Genomic DNA, 26,676 nt, shown 5'->3' on the forward strand with positions numbered 1-26,676 from the left:
AAATTCACAAATTAATTGTTTTATTAATAGGTAAACCGTGTATCACATATGCGTTGTGTACATTCACGACATTTTAGGCAAAAATGTGCTTAGTTTTATGAAAAATTATGAAAAAATACACCTTTTTTGTAACACTCAACGACGCTTAACTAATAAAAACTTTTTAGTCAAGTCAGTAAATTCGTGCGCTTAAATTAAACAAAGGCGAGCGTGTAAAGTAATAACAACCACGTTTCGAAATATACATTCATATCTCACAATGACACCAGTTTTATGCTACAACTGACGGTGTTTTGGGAAATAAACTTTTTGAAAGCTGCAGTACGAAGCTAAAGGGAAAGTTTGCATTCAAAATTTAATTCACAGCCCGATATTTTTACTCACAGCCACACTTGATGTAACTACTGTTGAAACTATTTTAATTGTAGCATAAAAAGGTCTCGAAGCGAACTTAAACAAGATTACATTAAAAACAATCGTAACATTCGCACTGATATTGTTTTATCAAAATTTGAATACAACCACTTAACAATACCGATAAATCGAGCCCGTCTTCGAAATAACGTTACGCCAATTTAGTCCCTATGTCTTAAGTTTAAGAGATAAATTGGTCAATAACATTATCAAAGAATCTTATATGCGCCTAAAATACCTTATCCGACACCATTACACATATGTATTCGAAATTTACCTTAAAGAAATAATCTTTTTGAACATTCATTGAAATATTTTAATATGGTAACAATCAGTCACATATCGTCACTTATTTTTTAAGAAGCTCTGATAAAATGATATTGGCCGTCCATAACACCGAACGTTTTATGAAAGAAGTAAAACGAAAAGCGTAATTGTATTATCAAGGGTATCAAAATTTTAAAGCACTGTTACAGTGTTACGGCGGTCATTTATTCGATTAAACAATGTTGTCTGATGCAAAAATGCGTAAATAATAAGGCATGGTTTATTATTATCTATATCACAGCGATGCAATAATGCCTTTGAGATATAGATTTCAGTACAGTTCATTGTATATTTTTTACGATAAAAAGAGCCAATAATTTGAAATGATAATATAATAGAAACAAATTTTTCCAATTATTTTATGATTAAAATGCACACATTTACGATTTAAAATATATGTAAAAAGTTTTGGCGAACATAATAAATAAACCTATTAACATACAATTAAAATTTCTAAACGATATTTTCGATTGACATTTACGTATATAAAACGTATTAAATGCGAACAATAGCGATAAGAAAAAAAATCTATTTCGTAAAAATAATTCACATATAATTCATTAAAAGTGAAAATTCATTCAAAAACCATTAACAACCATACAATTTTATGCAAATCTTTAAAATTCGATTCGTAAGAACTGGTTCACATTATATAGGACCGATGTATTTATCTTCTTGACAATTGTCGAACGTATATTGGAATTTTTATTTCACACTATTCACATTAATGGGAGGCGACATAATGCTCGGACACGACACGTTTACCGGACTTTTCTCCACGATTCGGGATCAAATATTATACATACCAATATTATAAATGCTAAAGTAACTCTATCTGTTACGATGTTACGCTTTAACGGCTAAACCACTGAACCGAGTTTCATAAAATTTGGTATGGAGCAAGCTTGAACACCAAGGAAGAACATTGGCTACGTTAAATACGCAAAACCTGCTTCCATATCTCCTTAAATGGATAAATGAATGGATGAAACATGGACAAAGCTGCGGTTGAAAACTAGTTGGCTTATAGTTTTGTTATGCGTCACCAATAAAATTAAAGATAAGTCAAACGTGCGCGAACGTTATGAATGGCATGATTAGATAGTCGGCTAGAGAAAAATAGCAAAATTGTCGGTCCAAAGAAAATGTGAACCAACTCTTAGAAAGCGGCATCTAATAGATCGAGGCACAACGTAAGTACTATTTAGAAGATTTAGATCACAATTAACAACGTTACATTTTATAATAATAATGTTACCTTGCACGATTGTCTTAAAAGCCATTTTAAACAATTTGCATGAATAAGTGTCCAATTATCTATAACTGAACGTTGAATTAATATAAATAACTTAATTATCAAATTGTTCAGGTATTGCCTAACTTTGTTCTGCGGCGATTTCGTAAATGGATTATAATCTTAGGCTTTTAATTCTATCGGAACTGCTCAGAATATAAATCAAATTATAATTTTGTTACTATTTCAGTCATTTGAGGATTTATCGAATCCTATATTTAATAAATAATCAAGAAATGTATTTCATAATGCTGTTCATTAAAAACACCTTAAAATATCTACGAATGCTGCTATTTTTTAAACTATATATCAAGTCTGTACGTTTGTAGTGAATATTCAAAAATCGAATCTAAATGAATGCTGTAAAGCTAAACATTTGCCTGCACAATGCACATGTCTATTGCTTATGCAGATATGATAGGTTTATTACTATCCTATTAATAATGCCGGTGCTATACATTCGATGAAGTCCAAAAAAGATCAGCTTTGACATGTCATATTTTTTTTTAACGCTCGCGATATTTTTTATTATCAACAAATACCTGTGCGAATGTAAAGCACCGTTCGACTGAGAAATCTACAGTAAAAATATATTACGTCTACTTAGAACTGCGCTAATGTCTACGTCGCTGTCTTTAAAGGTAACACGGCTACAGATAATAAATAATTTTAATTGAGAATAGAAGATTACTATTGGCTAGCGTGCGGAACAGTCTACGTAAGACAAAATAGTATTAGCTATGGAATTATTTTTATATGACAGATTAATTATGTCTGATGTACGTAACATCAGACATAATTAAATTAATATTAAAGAGATAGATAAATATAATTAATTTACACAAGGTCACTTTATAAGCGGGCAGCGGCCATATACTATTTAGTCCAACGTTGAGAGTGAACCCTTGGGGAGGTGAAATGAGTCATTCGTTAGTAGCTTTTATTGAATGATTTTATAAAGAAAACAAGACCATTGTTTCAAAAGTATATAGAAAAGTACCTAAGAGTGAAAATTTAATAATTTTATGTCATAAAAACAAATGTTCAATTATTCCTCTCCAAGGCCTCAAACTGGACCATAGATTAAAGACAAGTAGAACCGTGCCAGAACTAACTTGTATATCGATCATCTTTAATCTATGGGAAGAGGAATAGTGTCCGACCTGCTCGTTAAATGTTTCACTTTATCGAGATATAATAATTGCATGGTCCTGTATTTGATAATAGCCCGATAAATACATTAAAATACGAAGATATAGTCAATATTTATAAGAAACTATGAAAATATATGATTTTCTTTACAATTTCGCTCAATTTTCATACATGTTACCGTTTTTGAGCAAATCATTATCGTTTTTATCTGAATGGAAGCTATTTACCGCTTATATACCCGTTATTTATGTCTTTCGTATTAAATGACTCATCTATTCATAAGATTTGCAGCATAATTTTACATAATTTTAAAACGTTAACATAATTAGGGCAAGAATTCTATTTAAATTAAAAAATAATAATAATAATTAATAATCAACAGAATTACAATAAGTACAATAACAACAACAAATTTATGTGTTTTTTTTTTTTGATTGAACGAAAGTCGCGCGAAGATATTCAAATGGATAATGTTAAAACACAAAAATAATCGTTCCTTTTTTTCTTTATAAAGACGCGACATTTCATGAACAAATTTCCTATAAAATCATGATATCGTCTGCACTAAGCAGAATTCATTTAACTACATCCAACAAAATAACATTCAACGATCCAATACTTATATAAACAATTTGAACATGTCAATTTATTTTGACATTGACAGTTAATATTGTGCCCTTTCGTTTGACAGTTATGGCGATCATAGTGTAAGCATTTTTTCTTACGTAGCATAGTGGCACAGGTAAAAGCAATTAAGCGAAGAATTGAATTGTAAACAGTCTTTAAACTAAATTATTTTGACAAGACAAAAAAAAATTAATTATAAAATATTATTTATCTGTAAGGTTAGAAAAGGATAGCAAGTCTGTTCTCAGATCGAGTTAGTTTAATTCAGAGATTGTGTTAAACAGAATCAAATACATATTTTTATAACTTTTTTAATGTGTTTTATATATGGGACAAAAACCATTTGGTTTTTGTGGTTAAAGTTACCATTTTCTCCTAATTAAATTTAATGCTGGAAATGGTATGTAATATATACTATAAATTAATGTGGATTGCAAGAATATCGAAAGTATCTTTTTCTTCAATGTTTCCAATATAAAACTCGTAAAATTAATTTATTAATTTTTTTTTTTCGTGTAATGTTCAAAATCATAGTATAAATATTATATAATTATTGGATTGTCGACATGTGCTTAATATAAATAAATACTAATAAAAAAAAAAAAAACTTTAAGCTACATTCATTGCAACATATTCATACATCATTACATCCAAATATACAAAATGATGAGGTACTACGTATAAACGGTTAACATATTTTGTACAACAATCCCTTCGATTATTCACTGGTATCGCTAAATACTTAAAAACTCTAAATAAAGGTGCGTTTACACTATCGTAAAAAGTATATTTATTCAAGTTTACAAAAACAGTTCCTGTATAGTTAGAGTCATACGATTAATGTGAACACACCTTTACTGTTTTCACACATATTATGCCTTGTCGGCTAATTGTTTCACATACATTCTTATAAAAACAATATAAATTTAAAATGAAATTCTACAATTTTATATTCTAAAAGCATACACCAGAGGGCTTAGAATCGCGTGCATATCAATAGCCTGCTGTTTGAATTAAATCAGTCCGATAGCGCCAAAAGGATAAGCGAGATCTGAATAAATGTCGCATTTTATTTGACATACGGTTCATTTTTGAATAATTTCCTTTTGACTGGACGGGTTTACATTTTAATGTAACACGACTCAATAAAGAAGTGTAGATATTGAAAGCGACTTCTTTACATCTAGAAACATTGAAAGCAACTTCTTCATTGATCCGGATTACATATGCCATGAATAAGGCAGGACTTAGAGATCAATTTTTTATTTTTTTTTCTATGACTTAATATGGCCATATGCTTGGCAACTACAGTCAAATCCTGGTTGTTTGACTAGAGGAGTTAAAATTATTTTCATTCCTACATTAATTTACAACGAAACAAATTATATTGATAAATTTAAAATGTTATTCGGTTAGTTAATACATTGGAATTTTACGAGGGAAAAGTTTGGAGATTCTTAAAATTTGAGCGATATATAAAATTCCGGAATAAATTCATTACAATTAAAAAATCAATCGTTCCGGCGCGTGTCCGTCGCAATAACAATATTGCCTTAATATTACTGACTCACCACGAATTATTGTAATCCAGTACCTGGGAAGTTAAAAAAATTATGAATTCCTAACTAAAACCAATACGCTACACGTATGAAGTTGCAATCATGACTAAATAATTTTGAAATGATACAATATTTGAATGAGAAAAATGCAAAACAAGAATAATTAACTCACACATACATACAAACAACACTTCACTTGTGCAAGCGCCAAACAGCTTAGTAGTGTTGTGTTTCGGTTGGAAGGGTGTGTGAGCCAGTGTACAGTGTAGTGTACTACAGGCACAAGGGACAAAACATCTTAGTTCTCAAGTTTGGGAGCGCATTAGCGGCGGCGGCGGTGGCGTGGTCATCACGACTTTTCGCGCTTTCGCTTACTTATATTATAAAAAAAAATTAAATGCACAGAATGCACGTTAGAAATATCCTTCATTCTGTCTTTATTTTTTTATACAAAATAGACCTAATTACCTGTGTATAAAGTTCAAACTCCCTGCTCGCCGTACTGCACCGACCACTTCTCGTAGGCGACGAGACTGAGCGGCGAGACGGACGGCCGAATCCTCTTTAGCGAGTCCATGAAGTCCTGGAACGTGATACTCCGAACCAGGGACAGATCCAGACACTTCACCTCCTCGGGGTCCAACTCTGGAACGAGGAGGAAAACGTCAACCGGACATAAAACTTTCACCTGGGTCCATCCACAATCGCAGGGAAGTCAGATCTAATAAGGCAGTCCCTGCGACAGCGGATCGGAATCACGAAGGGGTAGCACGCAAGCCGACCTCGGATGGGCCCGAGCGCGGCGTCCCGGCAGAGCGCGGTGAGGTCGCTGCCGGAGTACCCGTCGGTGAGCGCGGCGAGGCGCGCCAGCTCGTCGGCGCTGAGCTCGGCCGCCGCCGCCCCGCGCGCCAGCACCCCGCGCAGCAGCGCGCCGCGCGTGCGCGCGTCCGGCAGCGACACGTACACGCGCTTCGGGAACCGCCTGCCGACGCACTCTTTATTACAAACGTGGGTTTCGCCGCGAAGCGTTTTACGAGAATAAAACGTAAAGCAGTACTTTAATTATTAATCGAAGCTCTTTCTTGCACCCGAGCGTAATAAACGGTAACAAAACTTTCGTTAAAAATCAATGTAGTAAATTATCGATTTATTTATGAGGTCGATGCCGATTTAAAAGTTGTATAGGTATAATATTATGATAATGGTAGCATTACTGTCACATCCTGCAAATTTATTCTTTCAATTATGTATAAAACTTTTATCGAGGCGACCACCCGAGTCGAAACTTTATTGATGTAACTTTCGATATTCCATTCAAATACGTACATAATAATAAAAATATAACATTGTACGTGTCATGAGTATTGAGATAAAGGACATGATTTTTTTTTATAAAATAATAAAAACCCAAATTTTGAATCATCAGACATTGTAATACGAAAAGAAAATGAAAGTATATTGAGATCGAAAATATGGGCGGGACTCGTGAAAATGGATAAAATAAAGTTACAAATTTAAATAAAGAAAAGGTAAATATGAATTAGTTTGTTAAAACTTAACACTTTGTTTTTCGGTTAAGAACAATTCACAGAATTTAGTCCTTATTGACGACACTATAGATTTAAGCTAATATGGAAGTTTTTTTTAATAATTATATTTTTGGACTACAGAATCCAGTATTATTATGTAATAAAAAAAAAACAAATATTTTTCGATATTCCTTTAGAATTGGACAGTGTAAATTTGAATAATGTAAGCTGTAGATATCCGGCGGGCGGGTACCTGAGCGCGGCCTCGTCGAGCTCCTGCGGGCGGTTGGTGGCGGCCATCACGATGAGGCGGTCGGCGCCGGCGGCCGGCAGCCCGTCGAACTCCACCAGGAACTCCGTCTTCAGGCGACGAGACGCCTCGTGCTCGCCCGACGAGCGCTCGCACAGCAACGAGTCCACCTCGTCCACGAAGATTATCGCCGGCTGAGGCATTACAGACCAATTTTGTATTGACGTTTTGACGTAAAATGTGTATATCATGAAAATATTTATGAAAAAAAGCCGAGATGGCCCAGTGGTTAGAACGCGGGAATCTTAACCGATGATCGTGGGTTCAAACCCGAGCAAGCACCACTGATTTTCATGTGCTTAATTTGTGTTTATAATTCATCTCGCGCTTGGCGGTGAAGGAAAACATCGTGAGGAAATCTGCATGTGTCTAATTTCACTGAAATTCTGCCACATGTGTATTTCACCGCATTGGAGCAGCGTGGTGGAATAAGCTCCAAATCTTCTCCCCAAAAAGGAGAGGAGGCCTTAGCCCAGCAGTGGGACATTCACAGGACGTTACTAGAATATTTATGACACATGCACATTTCCTCTGGATGTTTTCGTTGACCTCTGAAGAGATGACAACTGAGTGATTTTAAATCTTCCGTTTAGATTCATGTATTCTATCCAAAGGGCATTCGCGGTTCGTTTATATCCTTTACTTTTATGAATAGACTGTAAGTAGCCTAAATAATAACAAGGTTGTTTAGGATACAGATTATAGATAAACTAATACTTTTAATCAGATTCAAGTAAATTTGAGGTTTATCTTTTAAAATTTTATCGCGCTGTAGACTCCCGCCGGTACGGAAGTTGATTAGCGATCTTACGATCTTAAGTAATGTAAGCCTTTTTAATTCTCACAGCTGGTTGTTATTTATATATAACCTGAACATCAAGATCAAGATTTTTTTTAATAGTGTTCAAATGTCTTGTACCTGTAGTTCTCTGGCTACTTGGAACAATGCACGGACCATCTTCTCCCCGTCCCCCACGTACTTGCTGGTGAGCGTCGCCGCGGATATCGAGAAGAATGTCGCAGAGCATTCTGCCGCCACACATCGAGCTAGCAACGTTTTACCTGTCGATAAACAAAAGAGTTATCGGAATCCAACTTTTGGTCATACCAAACGCATAATTTAATTTGAGAAAGTGTTTATACAATTTAATATATTAAAGTTTAAATTTCGCATTAAAATAACTTGAAAAATTCTTTGAAAACCCGAGTAATCCCTATAGTATTACTGAAATAATTCTATTTTTAAAGCGATACGAAAACAAAAATCCTTTAAAGACATACAACATATTTTTATTATTATATTTAGTCACTCAGATTATATGACAAAACAATTATATTGAAAACCAGAATGTGTCTTTGTACAGTGTTCTTTATTATTATTATATTTTATTATATAAATATGTGCCATTTATAATTACCATTTCCAGGTGGCCCGAATAGTAGCAACCCTTTAGCCGGTGATCTGAGTCCTGTGAAGAGTTCGGGCCTAAGGGATGGCAACACCACCATTTCTTGCAGGGCTTGTTTTGCTGCCTAAAATTATCCATAATCATATCAATAACGAAACATTTAAATCAGGATTACTTAACGTTTTTACTTTGTTATGATAAAATGCATTGTTTTGAAACGATGCAAGTTGTGACATGTCAAATCTTGTCGTTGAATTATTATATTATTCAAATTTTTTTTATTAGGTTCAACGCTGTAGATTCTCCTTAATATCTCCTTATAATTATGGATGCAAGCCTCAAAACTAAGTGATTACCCACCTCTTGACCAGCGATGTCTTCCCAATGAACCTTCGGGCCACCTTCAACAATCTCGTCCAGTATAAGTTGGACTAACTTTGGGTCGACCCCTCGTACCGCTAACGTTGACTGAGGGGTCCTGCTCCGAGTGGGTGTCCCGCGTTGAGAGCCTCCCCCTACGGCTCGTCTCACTGGCGAACCGTTCACTGGCACCTGATATGCGCTCTATGCGTGAGAGAAGTAGTTGTTAATGGGATGAGGTGGTTAGTGATGCAGATAGATTAGGTATTAAAATTGAAATTCACTCTAGTTTTGTTAATAGTCATAACCGTACTTTATCTTTATATAATTAGTTTTTTTGTTGTTGTAATGATCATTATTTGTACAAGGCTGAGTAGAATTATTTAGTACCAAACTTATTAAAGCTTTGGTAAGTTTCCGTTAAGCTTTATTTCAACTTAGTACAAATACATTAAGTATAAATGATTATTACAATTAATTTTGTAATGATTAATGATTTAGTAAGCATTTATTTGTTTTAATATTTTTTATGTTATTTATGGATGGAGTGAATGACATGCCAATTCGGTTAGAAATCAAAAGAATGCAGCTTCAATATTTTTATGACAGTTTTATTACAAGCCTATTCTGGCTTTTAATATATTTGTTAATTTTTTGCATTTCCCATTCATGTATTAAAATGAAGTGTACACATATGTACATATATACATATATATACGAATATTAAGACATTTATTAAATAATTAATTAATTGTAATTACGTTCCGAGTGATCAAAGCAGCGCACAATTGAGCTAAACGCTCTTTTCAATTATGCATGTTCTATTGTTATTTGATAATATGGAAACATTGCATCGTATTGACAAGCACAATCATCATAGCAAGACCGTAACTTCTTGCAGTGCTGTTCTGTACGAACTCACTTTAGCGAAATGTTGACAACTGACTTTAGTGATATACAATCTTGATGCGTGTATTGTTCAAATGCTATGATTATTATGGTGAATATCACTTTTTGGTCGTATGTATAATAATTTACTCGAGTGCCAAATAATAAACATTAAAACAAATTCTTCAACCTGTTCCGGCCGTTTGTCATTTGTTTAGGAAACTACGCTACCAGCCGCGCCTCACTGATAAGATATTTATTATGATTCTATTTTAACTTTCATATTTGCGTACATAATTCTTCATTGAATATTTAAAATATAATTTATACACGGCATGTTTGCTATATATATTACGTAAGCTGGCTTTTATTTCACTAATACTGTTAAGGCTTTGTTTGTGAATCTAAGCAAGCAATGACCAAGATAATTCATATCTAGAAAGTGAAATTTACCGTTATATTAAGATAGTCGTATTTATTTATGATTGCCATTTGTAAGCTGTCTAGAAGGAAGGTGGAGTAAGAATTCTATAGAACACATACTATAACGAAAACGCTCAGTCAGTTGTATAATAAGAAATAAAAAAAGTAGAACATTAAGTACAGTTCTTTTCGCTGGGCTTGTTCTAGAACGCTAGGTTAGTTCTATAATAGCCCAATAACCTAAAGCGCGCAGCTAGCCTTAATGTCATTGGACAATCAACGATATATTCTTTTTTATATATATAAATAATGTTTTCCATCCAAGCAAGGATGTCATATTATGATAAAGCTATTTTTAATCACATTTACGTATACAATTATGTCAATAATTTAATTGCTATAAAGGATAACATTCGAAATACGTAATATGCTGATAACAAGCGCTTGGAATATGTATGTATAACTTATATTAACATATATCACAAACAGCCTCTACTTTTATTCGAAAAAGTATTTATGACGACATTAAATTTAATGCGTTGCATAGGAATTTGTCTGAATAAATATTCGATTTCACTGATTACTTAATCACTTACGGATAGCTGTCGCTTGACAGCCGGTGGTGTTGAAGCCGGCTTCACGGGGTATCTGCTGTAGCCTCCGTTGGAGCTGTTCGGTTGGGACGAGGACCGCCCCATGGACCGAGGGAGTGTTTGAGACTTCATTAGTGGTCCACCGCCGCTGGGTACTCGTCGACCGGCGGTTGTGAGCTTGCGGCCTGCGACTGTGGGACGATATTTATAAAACAGTGTACTAATTTAAGGTTATTCTTCAAATATAAAACATACATAACAAAACAGATGATTCAATAGATATAGTATCTTGTTCTTTTATCCAGCTATTTATATTACTTTGTACAACTTTAAACAGTTTTGTATTCCAAAATTGACAAAAGCTCTCATAGAGGATATTTTGCATCATAACTTGTATACCATTTCTATTTTATCACCCGTCCTATTAACTTTACGATCAATATAATTAGACAAGTATTAAAAATGACGAACGGTCTTTGTACGAATACTATCTACTTATATTAATGGAGTAGAAAGTATATTATAAGCAGAACATGATCCACATTTGTGTTATTTTTATGTATTATATTAGTGTTTTTATATGTATATTCTACATAGCATGCGTTAGATATAATGTTATGAACAAAGTATTGTTTTAATATGATTAAATACAATACACAACAATGGCGTATCTAGTAAGTGTGCTTTGCAGACAATTAAACTAACATACTTTATAGTACGCTAGCTTTAAAAATAATAATATCGATAATTCGAAATATATATATTAATATTATAAAGCTGAATCGTTGATCATCCTTATTTCAAAATTAGAAAGAATCAATATCAGACCGATTTAAAAAATATTATTGCAGTAGACAGCCTATTTATTGAGTACGATTATGTATTATATAACATCACTCTACCCACGGGGGCGGAGCTTATAGTTAAATACATATATTAAATGTTTAAGTTTCCTTTCTCTCAATCGAGGTTTGCAATTTATTTGAATATCGAATCTGATAAATATCATGTGATCTATTGCAATTTATTTGATACAATATGACAATTACATAATCTTAGCTATTAAATAATAGATGAGAGTTGCCACTTACGAGTAAGCTAAGGTAATATAACGATAACGTTTCTTAATAAAAAGGTTGAATATGCAGTGTGATATTTCCGTAATGTAAAAAGCACTTTACCATCTATGAAGGAAAGAAAGTTAAAACAAACCTTAAACTTTTTTATATTAGATGCAGTATACTATGTACTTTAAGTGTCCTACAAATAGATCTTGATTTATATATCGTTATTTATAACGCAACACTATTCCATTTAATTACTTATACGTATAAGTTTTACTTGCAAAATTCCATTAACACGAATTTATGAACACCATAGATGTTATTCAAGATCTCGACCAATGATATCATGTCAATCAAATGTCAAAGTTGATTATTTGTATTGACTCCTCCTATGGTTGGAATAGGATATATATTTCCTGTGATGGGCTTTGTGCAAGCTCGTCTGGGTAGGTAGCATCCACTCATCAGATATTCTACCGCAAAACAACAGTACTTGGTATTGTTGTTCCGGTTTGAAGGGTGAGTGAACCAGTGTGTAAAGTGTATAATGTGGGTGGTGGTGACCATTTACCATCAGGTGGCCCATATGCATATATATATAAAAATATATATAATATATTTTAATAAGCCTAAATGTCATCTTTAAATAATTTTAGTATATATGTATGCGAGATTAGCAGAGCCAAGATCACTTCTATTTTCGACTCCGACATTTATTGCAGTTGTTCCAGTATCGTAGCTTACGGGCCTCGCGGGCTATAAGAAAGATCAACTGTAAAACAAAAGTTAATCTTTGCATCACAATAAACGAAATATAATGAAATTTAAATCGTTTTAATGTCAGGAATTTTCACGCCAAGGGTTCGCTGTTAATTTATCACATACACTCTGTATAAATTATTTCAACATTGTTTGCCTCTATGTGGTAATAAAGTACACTATTGACAAAAGGTTATGTCCTCAAAATAATTTAATTGATTCTCCATATCTGCTCAGTGAGATTTTATTTAAGTGTCCTCGTTTTAACGCTCGCTCTCAGGATACTTTTTCAATACCCATTTATAAAACTAATTATTTCAAAAATTCTTTTATTCTAAGATCTTGTAATAGTCATAATAGAAAATACAACCACATTGATCTGTTTAAAAATAGTTTAAGTAAATTTTATAATCTTGTGAAAAATACTTATTAGTAATTAACCATAACCATATTTACGTTAAAATTTTACTTTGTCATAAATAGTTATATTTTATGTAACATCAAAATTAGTCCACTTCCCTGTTAAAACAGTAGTGGAAACTTAACTGGCATAAGTGTTAAAATATGATTATTATATTAAGTTGTAATATACGATATGCTGTATGTTTCCCTAATAAAAAAATAAAAAAAAAAATATAATTCTGACATATTTATTAGTTCTTTTATATAGTCTATTTTTTATTAGTATTCTGTGACTCAGCTTTTGCTAAGCTTCTGCCCGCCATGGTACCACTCAACACGATGGCAGGCAAGTTATATGACATTATATATACTATGTATTTTCTCAAATCTGTAGCAATAGCTGTACTAGTAGTAGAACTTAGCAAAGGCACAGCTCCCATGGTCGGTCCCATGGTCAAATGAGAGTCAATAATCCATCAGATGGGTTTTAAATGAAAGGAACATTCAATGTCGAGTACATTTACATTAAAAGTTGTAAAAATTCTTATCGAATTGCTTTTACTTTTTTGTTTATTCATGCTATTACCAATTTCGTAATTAGTTTCAGATGATTCGTTCGAGATAAACATTTCGGTCAAAACAAATAGGGCGAGTCGAAATATTAAATTGTTATTATGACCATTACGAAGAAAACTCACTGTTTAAAAGTATTACCTAAAATAGTTCGTTTGTTTTCTTAATATTTGGATTTGATATTACTACGTAAAATAAAATAGAATATTTTTAATGTGACAAACCTTCAGTTTTCGCTACCTTTTTGCTAGAGATTGTGATTGAGTGTGAGTGAAAGTGGTATGTGTTAAATTAATTGTAATTAAATAAATAATATAATTGACATTATTTCGAAGTGATATTATTTTTGACAAGTTGCAACTTAATTTTAATCACCTCGTGAAGTTAATACACAGTCTGCATTAACTTTACAAAAATATATATTTTTATTAACTTTTAGCCAATTTTGATCTGAATTTCTTAAAGTTATTATAAACATTTCACTGAGCGTGATTAAGTAACAAATATACGAACATAAACTTTTATGATATACAAATTGTTTGTGTTATAAGATTCAGATATTCTAATAAGAAAAGAATGGTTGCATATCTTGACTTTATAGTTTAATGATTTAAAAAAAACAAGCATTTAATTAATTAAGTTACTACTTAACCTATTTTTAGTGAATTGCGCAAACCGTAATTTATCGTTTGAAGTTTTAATAAACCCTCTGAATAATCATATTTTTGTATAAAGTAAAGTCTAATTTACTTTTGATAATAATTGTTGTAAATTTACTTTAAATAATAATTGTCCCATAGTTGGACTAAGGTATCCTCTTCTTTTAAGGATAAGGTGTAAAAGATAGATAATAATAATAAGCCTTCTATCATTTCAACACATGTATATATGTTTACATAAGTATATTGAGACCTTGCGGTTCTCTCACGCGCTTTAACTTTGTAGCGAATAGTTTTCAATGGCTCGCAATCGAGAGTAGGCTACGTTTCAATATGCACTCAAACATGCATTACGGTGAAAGCCTTATTGAGACTTTTTTTTCACGACTCAGAAAAGCGAGCGATCCTCACAATAAAAGTTTTAGTGACTTAGATATTGCCGAAGAATGTTTCGAAGTCACGACTTTATTTTTTAATATTTCTACCAACCGGCGGATTTCTACTGGCGTCTTTGTTTGCCGACAGTGTTAGTCATTTTTTTTAATTTCACAAGTATTAATTATATTTCGAAACAGTTAATTTATACTGTTCTATTCGAATCACGAATTATACCAGTACCATATTTGGAATTAAATCATTTTCAGGAGATCAAACAAATAGTTTAAAAAATGTTGGAAAGACATTCAAGATATTATGAATATTCCTAAGCAAACCCCTCCCCCTCCTTCAACTAAGTTTTAAACTTGAAATAGAAGCGGATATTCCGATACCACTCGGCGGGGCAACCCGGGGCATAAAATATAGTCTCGCGCATCCTGTGTCAGAGATACATCTTTCTTCCCTCGGCGAGCTCCGCAGCATTACATTCGAAGCATGGCATCGGTACGGGGGAGCAGACCCATTATTTGAAGACGTTCTTGCTGCCTCTCTGTTCCTTCTTGGAGACATCGTAGGGGTTTTGACATGAGTAGCAGCATTAGGGGATTAACCATTACGTTAGCCATTACGACCTGTATGTATGCACAGCGATGACCTATTGAAACATAAAAATCTGACCTCAATCTGACATAACGTAAAGATGAACAGTAATTAGCCAATTAGGATTTATATATTGAAATACTTGGTTCAGCTTAGTATTCTTCGATACTAGTGAACCAAGAGGTTTAAGCATCGAGTTTAAGTACGTATGTAAGGGTGCTGAAGTGTCATCGTTTCAAGTTGGAAGCGTTGTTAAGTTTACTCGAGACATCGTCTGCAGGTTTTTTTCCGAGATAAGGAACGTCTTATTTTTAAAGTATCCTACGAGTTAATATTATTTAGCAAGGTAAAGGTAAATGTCTTAAATATCATAATTTTTAAGCATTTTTGTCACCATGGTCATTATGTAAAACGACTTAATTAAATCGCGGGATTTCAGCTGGTCTACAATCGAGCCTTTTCCAATCCGTAGCGAAAACCTACCAACAAAAGTATCTCTTGAAGTGGTCCTTAACACACAGCGCCAAATAAGAGACAGAGAACAAGGTGAGGGTGATATTTAATCAAGTATAATATGTTAATATTTTAAGAAATTTATAATAAACGTGACATTATTCAAATTGATAAATATCGTATTATTATAGTCTCTCTCTCATTTTGAATTCGGTTATGTTACGCAATTAATTTATTTGGTTATTGTACTCATGGCTGTCCAATTCAGTGCTCTTTCGGTCATTATCAGGAAAATATTAAAAAAAAACAAACAATATTTAATAAATATTACAACACTATACTTTAATTTACATTAACATGAATCTTCTGATATACTGTTTTGTTTTCATTTGTATTTAGGTTCGTTTGGCTTCTAAAATGAACTTAGATTCGATTCTTAGATAATCATAAACTTTAATTATAATTCGCTTAGCATTATATTATTCGAGTATTTTATATATATCTATCTTTAATTCAATTAATTCGGCTATAATCAAAACTATCTTGTTAAATATTGATATCGTGAAATAAAAAATGAATTTTGAACGATTTCATCTTAACCGATTAAGCTGATATTTTAAGCACATTTTTGCGCTGTTAACGAAGCCATCTTCATCAATATACAAAATTTCATTCGTTTTAGTACATGAATAAAAAAAAGTTAATAAAGAAAAGAATTATAAGAACATTTACAACACAAAACTGTTTAGATAAGAACACGAGTTCAAGACTTAACTATTAAGTATTGTAAATATGTTTTTAGTTTAAGTATATGCGTGAATTTTTGAATAATTTTAATACACTTTTTTTTTTAATAAAATTTTTTTCAACTTTTCGTTGATTAATAAGAATTATAGTATGTCATCAACATAAGTTGTTTGCTTAATTGCATAGGGTTATTGAAGGGGTAATTAGGAATATTATAAATTTCTGAAAAATTGGCGTTGCTATTATTATTTAAAAAAAAAAAAAAAAACAAAAAGAGCGTCGTTTAGAAAAACATAGTTTTACACCCTGGGCGGTGGATTTTTTTTTTTTTTTCATTAAAATGGTATAACGTATTCATTAGAAATAGTTTCATTAATATTATTCAGCATCGTCGAAGGTATTGCGTAATAAACATACACACGTTCAAAACACTTTTTAGTCTTTCTTTAAAAATATTTTTTTATATTTTTATTTTTGAAATAAATTTATATGGAACGTGAATTCAAATCAGTTGAAAAAAATAGATTATCAAAATCAGTTCAGCATCGGCTAAGCTATCGTACTACATATAGACTTATAAATAAGAACGAATTGATAAAATTCGTTTAGAAGTGGGCTATGAAGATAATTACATTTTTATTTGCGCCCAGCGAAGCGAGCGGCTAACAGCATAAAGTTTTTAATATATAAATCGTTTCCAAGTCTTCGTCTAGTCGTGGATTTAGACGAGGCGAGATGACCACTATAATTGTATGAATATAAAGGCTTTCTTATAATGACGGTTATGTTCTGTATTATGCATTATTTATACACATTTATATGAATAGATAAACTAATATACATGTTTTTAAGTTACCCATTATTTTATATCACATAACATGTAATAATTTACAAAAATATAATTTTATAAATAATAATAATAATGTCCTCCAGACTGATTTCGGCCACGGCGGCCAATCTCAAGAGATTAGCCAACTACGCAGGAGATATGATAGTACACAAGTGTGTGCGCAAACACAGGTGCACTCTTTATTCCCTAACTCTCTTAATCCAATGGGACGGCAATCCGACACGACCGGAATAAGTTCAGGCGCAGGACCAACGTGGTTTCCGAGGCACGGGAGTGTACACACTTCCAACTTCCAGACTCCGGGCTGCTACTGAGAATTTTCTGACAGAAAAACCCAATAACTTTTTATTGGCCCGTCCAGGGAATTGAACCCAGGACCTCCGGGGTCTGTAGCCTTATATAAATATTAATGTAAATAGAAGGTTCCTTTTTAAAGTATAGATACGAGTATGTCTATTTGCTTTCTATATGTTTTGTCATAAAAACATTTGCCACGTGGAATCAATTTAAAGAGAGACAAGCATTTTTAATGATTAAATTTTCCGTCACCTCGTAGGCGTTATCTATACAGCACGATCAAATAATGCAAAAACGGACCGGTCGTGAGTGTTGTGAAATTGGGACGCAAATTGACACACCTTGGTTCAATTTAAAAGATTAAAAAAATAAATCGCCCGAGACCTAAATTACCAGTATAAAAGCCACCAACGATGATTTATGTTTTCGTACAACATTATATCGAGTCATAATTATTGAGAAATAATTTAAATCACGATTTACAATGAAACCTCATTTAAGATTATTTTTCATAAATTATTATAAAAAAAAAAGTCGAAACAAAGAAATTCAAACGTACGATCGACGAAAGTGAATAATATAATACCAATACAAAAAAATTATTGCGAGATCAATATTAGTAGAGATAATCGATTGATTGTTTGAATACCATATTCAAATGAGATTTTTTATATACATATATGCATATGTAAGTCATACCGTCCATACGTTGACTTGATTATTGATCCGTTCATCAGATGACGATAGCTTTAATGTGTTGAAAACAAAGAATAAAAAATAAATCGAATTAATTATATTGTTTTTTACTAGTGATTTACACATTAACATAGTCAAAGGCAAACATTTGAACAGCCTTCAATAATGTCAAACTACAATATTCGGACGAGTCGTTTAATCAAAATACTAGAAAATTCGATTTGCGCTTGAATTCCAACTCTTTGTGCAGAGCGGACAAAGCGGGAGCAATTTTCAACTAGATCTGTTTAATTCAGCGCGTCCGAGAATTCACGCTTTATTAGTAAATGGCAGATTGAATAGACGCGAAGGCAAGCGTTGCCTTCAATGTTATATGTTAATGCATTCAGCTCGTATTACTTACGTACATAGTTATTAAACATACAACAAATATTTTATTATGTATTAGAAATAATCATAGCAAAATTGAATATAGAAAAATATTACAAAGAAAAGCATATCTCTATACTCGATACGATATCAAGAGTCATTATCTAACATTACGGATAGTAATACTTATTAAATGAAAACATCATATAATTGTCATACCAAAAATTTGGATACATTCAGAGGTTCGTTAGTACAGAACTTCGGAATTAATATTTTCAAGAGCTCGGATCAAATTCGAGACCAGTGGCATTAAAGTTATTTGTAGTGGTTTTTTCGACCTTCACATCTTTTATCGAACTCATTATCATAACAGAATCAAACAACGGTTAATAAATCTCAATTTTTGAAACGATTTAATTCTATGATTTATCTTATATGTTATAAAATCTTCTAAATAATAATAATTATTATATATATTATTTATTGTAAGTATTTGTAAGTATTTTTTAATGTTAATTTATTATATTATTAACATAATAAATTTTTTTGTCTTGTATTAATATTTTCTATTATAATAACTGCAATTAAAAAAAAATCTCGAGTAGACGAATATATAAAAGCACAGATAATATATAAATATTCATTCTGTTAGTTCATTGTAGGTGTGGATTTTTTATGGTGATACCCCCTGTAACCTTTTTAATGACGCTCAACTTTCACCTTACTGTGATTCATAAAAATCAACCCACTAGTATCGCTCGCACGGACAGACTAATTACGTGAATTTTATTTGAAATAAATTAAAAGCGAAGCAAAATCACGTAAAATTACTATTATACATGTGTAATGTCATGTGATAAATCGTACGATTTAATATAACGAATTGTGAATTCATAGAAAAGACTATCCCGACATCAAACAATAAAGCCATAGACGAGTCTTTAAACTTTATCCTTTGTTCATCCAGACAGCCAGCATTATTTTTATTCTAAACCTTTATCCGTACAACGCTCTTTGTAAATAAGAACAGATTTTTTTTTTATTTAACACAAAAGATATAATCATATACGTCTTTACTTATAGTTGTTGTGATTAGTTAAACAATTGTGTCTTCATCTTTCGCTCAACAGTGACAGAAAGAGAGAAAACATATATAAGAAAGGCCAGCAATATTTCTGATTCATAGTTTCCTTTACTGACCTTTATTACGTATTTTAAAATGTCAAAAATAATCAATCATTTTTAAACTATAAACTCGTAATACTTGATCACTTTTATAATTAAAGACGATGGCAATGGACAAAATATTATGCAAAACGGTTCATACGCAATTTTACATAATTTAAAATCATAAATTATTATATGCCTTGTAATAGCGTAAGATTAATTAAGTCGTGGGATACGATGTATATGTCAATCTTTATATCGTTAATAATAATCTTAAGGATGATGAACATTTTCGTAAATTTTATATGAGTTTTACAAGAAAAATATTATATATTGATGGAACGATTATGTGCAGGCCTGGTAGTTACGATCACCAGGTATTCTACAAAGGGCAAAGGTCTCCTGTCGAGAAGTATTTTGCGATTTTTCCACGTTGTTGCATAACGGGAACGACTCTTAGGCTTTTTCTTAGGTTACTTCAAATGTTTTCATTTCAATAAACATAAATGACGTAAAGAATTGCAAATACATTTGAAAAACACGGATGAGAAATGGAGAGATTTAAGGCTTCTTCGTCTTAAAATGAAATGATAATTACTTGGGTAATTTAGACTTTTTTGGTTTAGAAATTTTGGATAGTTTAAAAAAAGGCAAGGCAAGTAAGTCTTATCGACGATAGCTAAACAGTTATTGTCTATCTGCAGAACTGTGATTAAACCAATATTTTAAAAATAACCCATGGAACTACTGATGTAACTGATTCGAAATTTAAAATTACGCCTACTCCATTCTGCAATATTAAAATGTAGAAGAAAATTTCAAACTTCAAACACATTACAAAACGTCTAGACGCCTGAATCGATTTTAATGAGGTATCGTTGAATTCGTAGAATCCACCCAAACGTTAGGCAATACGGAGTTATGTGAAATATAATATGGCGGTTTTTAAGTCAAGTTAATATTACGATTCCCTTAAGCTTAAGTCACTTGCTTAACTATTTACTGCGTTTATTAGTTTCGTTCTGATTTATGTTAATAACTTATTAGATAGTGAATTGCAGTTCTTTCAATAGTAGAGGCGACCAAAGGGTCCACGTTTGCCTTGAGATTTAGTGTTAGGTATATGAAGTTTTTCTCTTTATCCTTTTTATGTTATCAATGAATTGTGCTTATAATTAAGCTTATAATTCGCTCTGCTCACTCAATCTTTACCATTTAACTGGGACGCAGAAATACAAAGTAGGTATTGGTAATTCACGGTTGAATAACACTCATCTCATCTTTACTCGTATACTAACTGCATTAGACTTTATACTTCAAAAAAGAGTATTCAAATTGTATAGATGATTTAAAAATATATGTATTCTATGAAAAGATTCAATTTTTTTATTGAATAGTTAGAAGGACGAGCATATGGTTCACCTGATGGTAAGTGGGCACCAACGCCCATAGACATTGGCATTGGAAGAAATGTTAATCATCGCTTACATCGCCATTGCGCCACCAACTTTGGTAACTAAGATGTTATGTCCTTTGTGCCTGTAATTACACTGGCTCACTAACTTTTCAAACCGGAACACAACAATAGCAAGTACTGCTATTTTGCAGTAGAATATCCGATGAATGGGTGGTACCTACCCAGACGAGCTTGCACTAAGCTCTACGACAAGTAATTTAAAAATTAGCATCGAAAAGTTATACCACCTACCTACTACCAGTAAATTATTTACTTATTCTTGGTGGTAGAACTTTTTGCAAGAATTAGAACCATATAAATAAACAAACTCAATTCGTATTTACAATATTAGTAAGAATAAGGGTAATATAGAAAAATAAGAAAAACGTAGCGCCGATTACATTGCGAAACTGGAACATTACATAAGCTAAAAATGTTTCCAGATACACATTCATTTACCACGACGATATATGCGTGAAGTTAAACGAAGTTAATTGAATTTTAGTTTTTGTAAACTTGTGTTTATAATTCAACTCGTGTTCAGCGGTGAAGTAAAACATCGCGAGGAAACTTTTTTATTAATTATTCTTATCAGGAGTGGAAATATAACTTTTCGAACGTATTGTTTTTCATATATACTATAAATATTAAAAACTTATTAGACAGTAATTATTCTTGGATGCTTAATGATACGTCATATAATTAAATTTTCATTAGTAACAAACCCATCAACCGTTACTAGGAAGATACGACGGAAAACAAAAACGAAATACAAAGAAAGCAACATAAAGTTCACATTTCTGAAAATTGCAGTTCAACAAAAACTAGTTTTAACAATAGTTAAAGATTCTTCGAAATCTTATAAATATAATCACATTGACTGGAGGATTGACGATTTCGTAGTTTCGACTCTGTTGTACAAACACTATTGAAAGGGACGGTACATGTGCAGGCAACCGTTGTCGTCGAGTGAGCTAGCTGGGTGGCGCCTGACCATCCGTAACGTGATCCCATTGTGGAAATACAAGTCAAACGGAAACGGGCGACCGACTGAGTATCCGCTTCATCGCTTTCCCCGGACCCTATATTGGCATAGGTTACTTTTTTCAAAGCACTAGAAAGCCCATGATCTAATATGGATATTTTTTCGTTGTGACGAAAATAAAACAACAGAATATTCGTATAGGTTACTCTATATGATGGTATTAGCTGGCTGATTGACTTTATAAGCAAAGTAAACGAAATTTTAACTAGCAGATTTACAGAGACATATTATAATATACATTAAAAATGGAGTTATTTTTGGGTTAGATAGACTCAAAAATAATTCTAAAGAGTATATGTCCGTAAATTAATTTATAGACATTTTGTTTTTATGTGTAAATAATTTACGCAATATTAATGGCGCCGTCTTTAAATTGACGAAATAAAGTAAATTTCTATATTATTTTATACATATATTGTACATTATTTTACTCAAAAGTTGTTTAAATCCTTAGTATTATTAAAAAGAAAAATATTATGATGTAATTATAGTAAACACGACGTATAAAAGAGCAAAAGCCCTATAAAGTTTATTATACTCGACCCGTAAAATTCAACTCGTAATTAAAAACTTAAAACGTATAATGCTCGGGAAAATATTATGAGTTTCGCACAGATTTTTTTTTAATTCCTCTTAAGCTTAACCCAAGAATAAACCATGTTGAATCATGTTCTAAAAATCTTTTCATAGCCGAAAGGTCTTTTTATTCTGCAAAAGAGAAATGGGACGTCGCTATACTTAGAATATGAGTCGTAAACTGATACGTATGACTGAAACTTGAGTAAGCTAGACTGTTATAAAGATGGCTAATTTTAACTGTAAACTGATGACATATGTTATTGTTTGGATCAGCTTTATCGAGCTGTAGTGTAACGTCTTCGTTTTTGAATATTATTGGTAATTAATATTTTTGTGTATATTTTTAATCACTAAAATATAGATACGATTTAAAATTCGATCAACTTGACATGTCATATTAATACTTTAATAAACGCTTTAAAGAATTCTAATGCACAAAATTCAACCCGAAACGACACGGTTGTGCTCTTTTATCGATATTAAGTATTATAGAAAACACGATTCACTCAGCTTTAACATTTGAATATATCTTGGTTTCTTGACGTAGACATTTGTTTGATATAATATTTATCAAAATATGTATTATAAACTTAGATAGTTATGTATATGTGGTTAGTGGGATGTAGATATGTGTAGTCTATTAAATATTTAGTATCCCCTTTTTATATGTAAATGCACTTACCTGTTCTCTTACAAAATTCTTTCACCAAAGGTTGTCTGTTAGAGATCGCTATAAGCGATAAGACCGCCTTTGCGCACCATTTTTTATTTTCTTTTTCTTTGATTGTTTCCTACTTCTCTCATTTTATGTATATGTTGTGCAAAAAGTGTTAAATAAATAAATAGTTCTTAAGTGGATGCTATGCAATAAAATTACCATTCAGAATCAAGGATCGATGATTAATTACTAAAGTTCTGTAAATTAATAAAGATTTTCTATCCCGTTTGAATAATCTAATCGGTTTTGCTAAACCATATCATAATAATATCGGTTCGTAATTAGAATTTATCGAAAGTTCTATGACGTCACAGTCGAAGTAAAATAGCAACTTGTAAATGCAACTGAGACACATTTGTATATCGAAAATCGGGATAATTTTTCGATCAGCACTCGATGTTATTAGACAATTCAATGACGCATAATTCAAGGTAGTATATATCTATGTGGTCTATATCAAACGTTTTAGAAATGTTAATTATATAGTGTAGCGTAATGTAGTATTTTACGAATATAGTAGGAATTCCTCATCCATGTTAATTGTCGTACAATACGCATCTAGCATTCATAAAACAAGGCTGCAAACAACTAACTCTGCATGCCAAACCGACTATAAAATGACGCATCTGTAATTTCAATGAGTATCTCTTTTGTTTTAGATACAAAAGCTAGCTATTCGGATTTCGCAGACGTTTTTCATCATTAAATAATTTCTTTAGTCGTATTTAAATGTTTCTCACATTTTTTTTATAATTATGATTAAATTATTACGCAAATATATATAATAAGAAACAAGAAATATTCGCAACAAATTTTCGGACAAAATCCGTTAAATAATCGAGTGAAATTAAACTTCTAACACCAAATTTTCTAATGCGGTTTCCATTAAACAATGGACTTTGGTTTATGCATTGTTTAAAAAAAAACAAAATCTTATAGTTGTGAACTTATTACTAACTTATCTATTAATAATAATAAAATTATTAATTGTGTCACACGGAAAGCAGAAAAAAAAAATTTGTAAGCACAGTGAACCCACATGCAAACATTGCTTTACATATAATATTCCAATTGTTTCAATTTAATAGTTTCTGGTTATATCATGTCATGGAGGGGTTATGTGAAACTTGTGTGAGTTTTTCAAAACTTTGCAGTAGGTTACGTCAAACGAAGCAAAACAATTTGTGGTATTCTACCTTCGTTTGGTGGCTTCGTTTGACCACTGTTACTTTCTGTATGTGCTAGTAGCGTTGTCTTGGACTTCTCTAATTGCCTTCGCCCCTTAAGAGGTGACTCCGTAGGTTTTTTGTCACTCCGGTCGGGCTCACTCTCTACGCCCAACTTACTGAGAGCGACTAGGTTGGCTACATTGGGGGACAACATTTACTTTATTAAATGTTAACATTTCACGTGTATGGTGTGGATATATGAATATATATATCACAACAAAAAATACATAAGAAGCTGACCATGCAATAAACAGCCAAGTTCATTTATTTAACTAAAAAATACAATAACTAATAATGGCATAAAATTAAAGGCAGCAGTGTATAACACATAATAACTAGATATATATATAAAAATAATTATTACCTAGGAAATGCAATCGGTCCTTTGCCATCCCTAGGTTGGTTTTCATCTTATCATGGAGGCGCTGTGCTCGCTGCCAAGCATCTCCTCGACCCCCCCAGCAGTCCACTGCTATGCCTCTCTCAAGCTCATATATACCCTTCTTGTACAGCTCTATAGCTAATTCTTTTTGTCCTGTATTAAAAAATAAATCATACTGAACCTAATACCCTAATAGCTAATAATTTAACTAATGATTAACTTCCTTTTAATGCTGACTGTATGTTATTCGAAGGCAAACAAAAACTAGAATAACTAATACATTGAAGTAATATTCTAATAAATTATCTAAAGCGTTAGCTATATTAAAATACTAAGCATCTTACCTTCATTTTCTTCATCAATTTTAAGTGCTTTCGATATATACTCGAACGCTTTCCTATGATGATGTTTTTGTTTCGCGAGAAGAGGGTCTCCCGGTCCCACATTGTTTATATACGACATCTCTTCACTGTGCGCGATTTCAGTCGACACTATACCGTCTTTTACAACCACTTCTAAATTACATTCACCGTTTTTACGAGGCCTATGAATGAAACGATGCGACGCCGAATACAAATATTTGAAAATAATAAATAACTGATACAAAATGGACCTTAGTAAATTAAATAGGATAATGATAGGGAACGAAACCACATAAAGATTCCTTTTATGAACAGAAGGTTGCGAGTCATTTCGCAACGCTGATCCCTTTGCTATGTCTGCATCAGTCTTCTTAGATTTTCGGTTCGGCGACCTAGTAGTTTTTCGCGGTAAACGACCACCATTGAAATCGTCACCGGAAACCATCAAGAACACTTAAGTCCCGTCGGTTTAACACCAAATAGCCATATACTTTATAACAAAGACACGCACGGTTATTATTCTACTTATTAATCTAAAAACAGCAAGAGTACATGGTGATGACTGAAGGGTTATTGACATTTTTGACAATTACATTGGTCAATGGTAAGCAGTGAAAAAAAAACTAGAAAGTGTTACTAGATTAATATATATAAATAAGGAACTACAACAATATTTACGATAATAATTTAGTTAAAGAACTATAAAATAAAATCAATGTTATATTACGTTAAATACTTACCTCAACTAGAAACACACGTGAAAAATATAATTTTAGTGAGACAATAATTAAATCTCGGTCTCGTAACCTTACAACTCGTATATTAATCGCATCAAAACATTCATGAGGTATATTTAATAACGATTAAATTAAACAATTATGCTAACAATAAAACGTTTTCATATATTATAATATTAAAAACTTACAACTGTAATTACTTTACTTTCTTTACAAATTTTATTTAAGACATTATTAACATCAATTATTGATATATATTAAAAATTAAA

At 32.0% G+C, this 26,676-nt stretch overlaps 1 protein-coding gene across 3 annotated transcripts; it reads right to left on the bottom strand.

Annotated features, from left to right (window-relative positions):
- Positions 1–3: 3 nt before the first annotated feature.
- On the bottom strand, positions 4–26,219 carry LOC126775958 (spastin). Of its 3 annotated transcripts, none has more exons than XM_050498185.1 (11): positions 25,653–26,219; positions 25,291–25,461; positions 24,894–25,061; positions 10,889–11,076; positions 8,982–9,173; positions 8,631–8,745; positions 8,132–8,274; positions 7,156–7,346; positions 6,156–6,355; positions 5,842–6,018; positions 4–5,408 (listed from the first exon to the last, which is right to left on the bottom strand). In XM_050498185.1, the coding sequence occupies exons 1-10, from the start codon at positions 26,113–26,115 to the stop codon at positions 5,855–5,857; spliced, it is 1,995 nt and encodes a 664-aa protein (XP_050354142.1). In that variant the 5' UTR covers positions 26,116–26,219; the 3' UTR covers positions 4–5,408; positions 5,842–5,854. The 3 variants fall into 3 exon arrangements, with proteins under 3 accessions (XP_050354142.1, XP_050354140.1, XP_050354143.1); XM_050498183.1 differs by having other exon boundaries at positions 8,982–9,185; XM_050498186.1 differs by lacking the exon at positions 24,894–25,061 and having other exon boundaries at positions 8,982–9,185.
- Between the last annotated feature and the right edge of the window lie 457 nt (positions 26,220–26,676).

The sequence above is a fragment of the Nymphalis io genome, chromosome 19 (assembly GCF_905147045.1).
Source record: "Nymphalis io chromosome 19, ilAglIoxx1.1, whole genome shotgun sequence".
In the NCBI taxonomy this organism is placed as follows: Eukaryota; Metazoa; Arthropoda; class Insecta; order Lepidoptera; family Nymphalidae; genus Nymphalis; species Nymphalis io.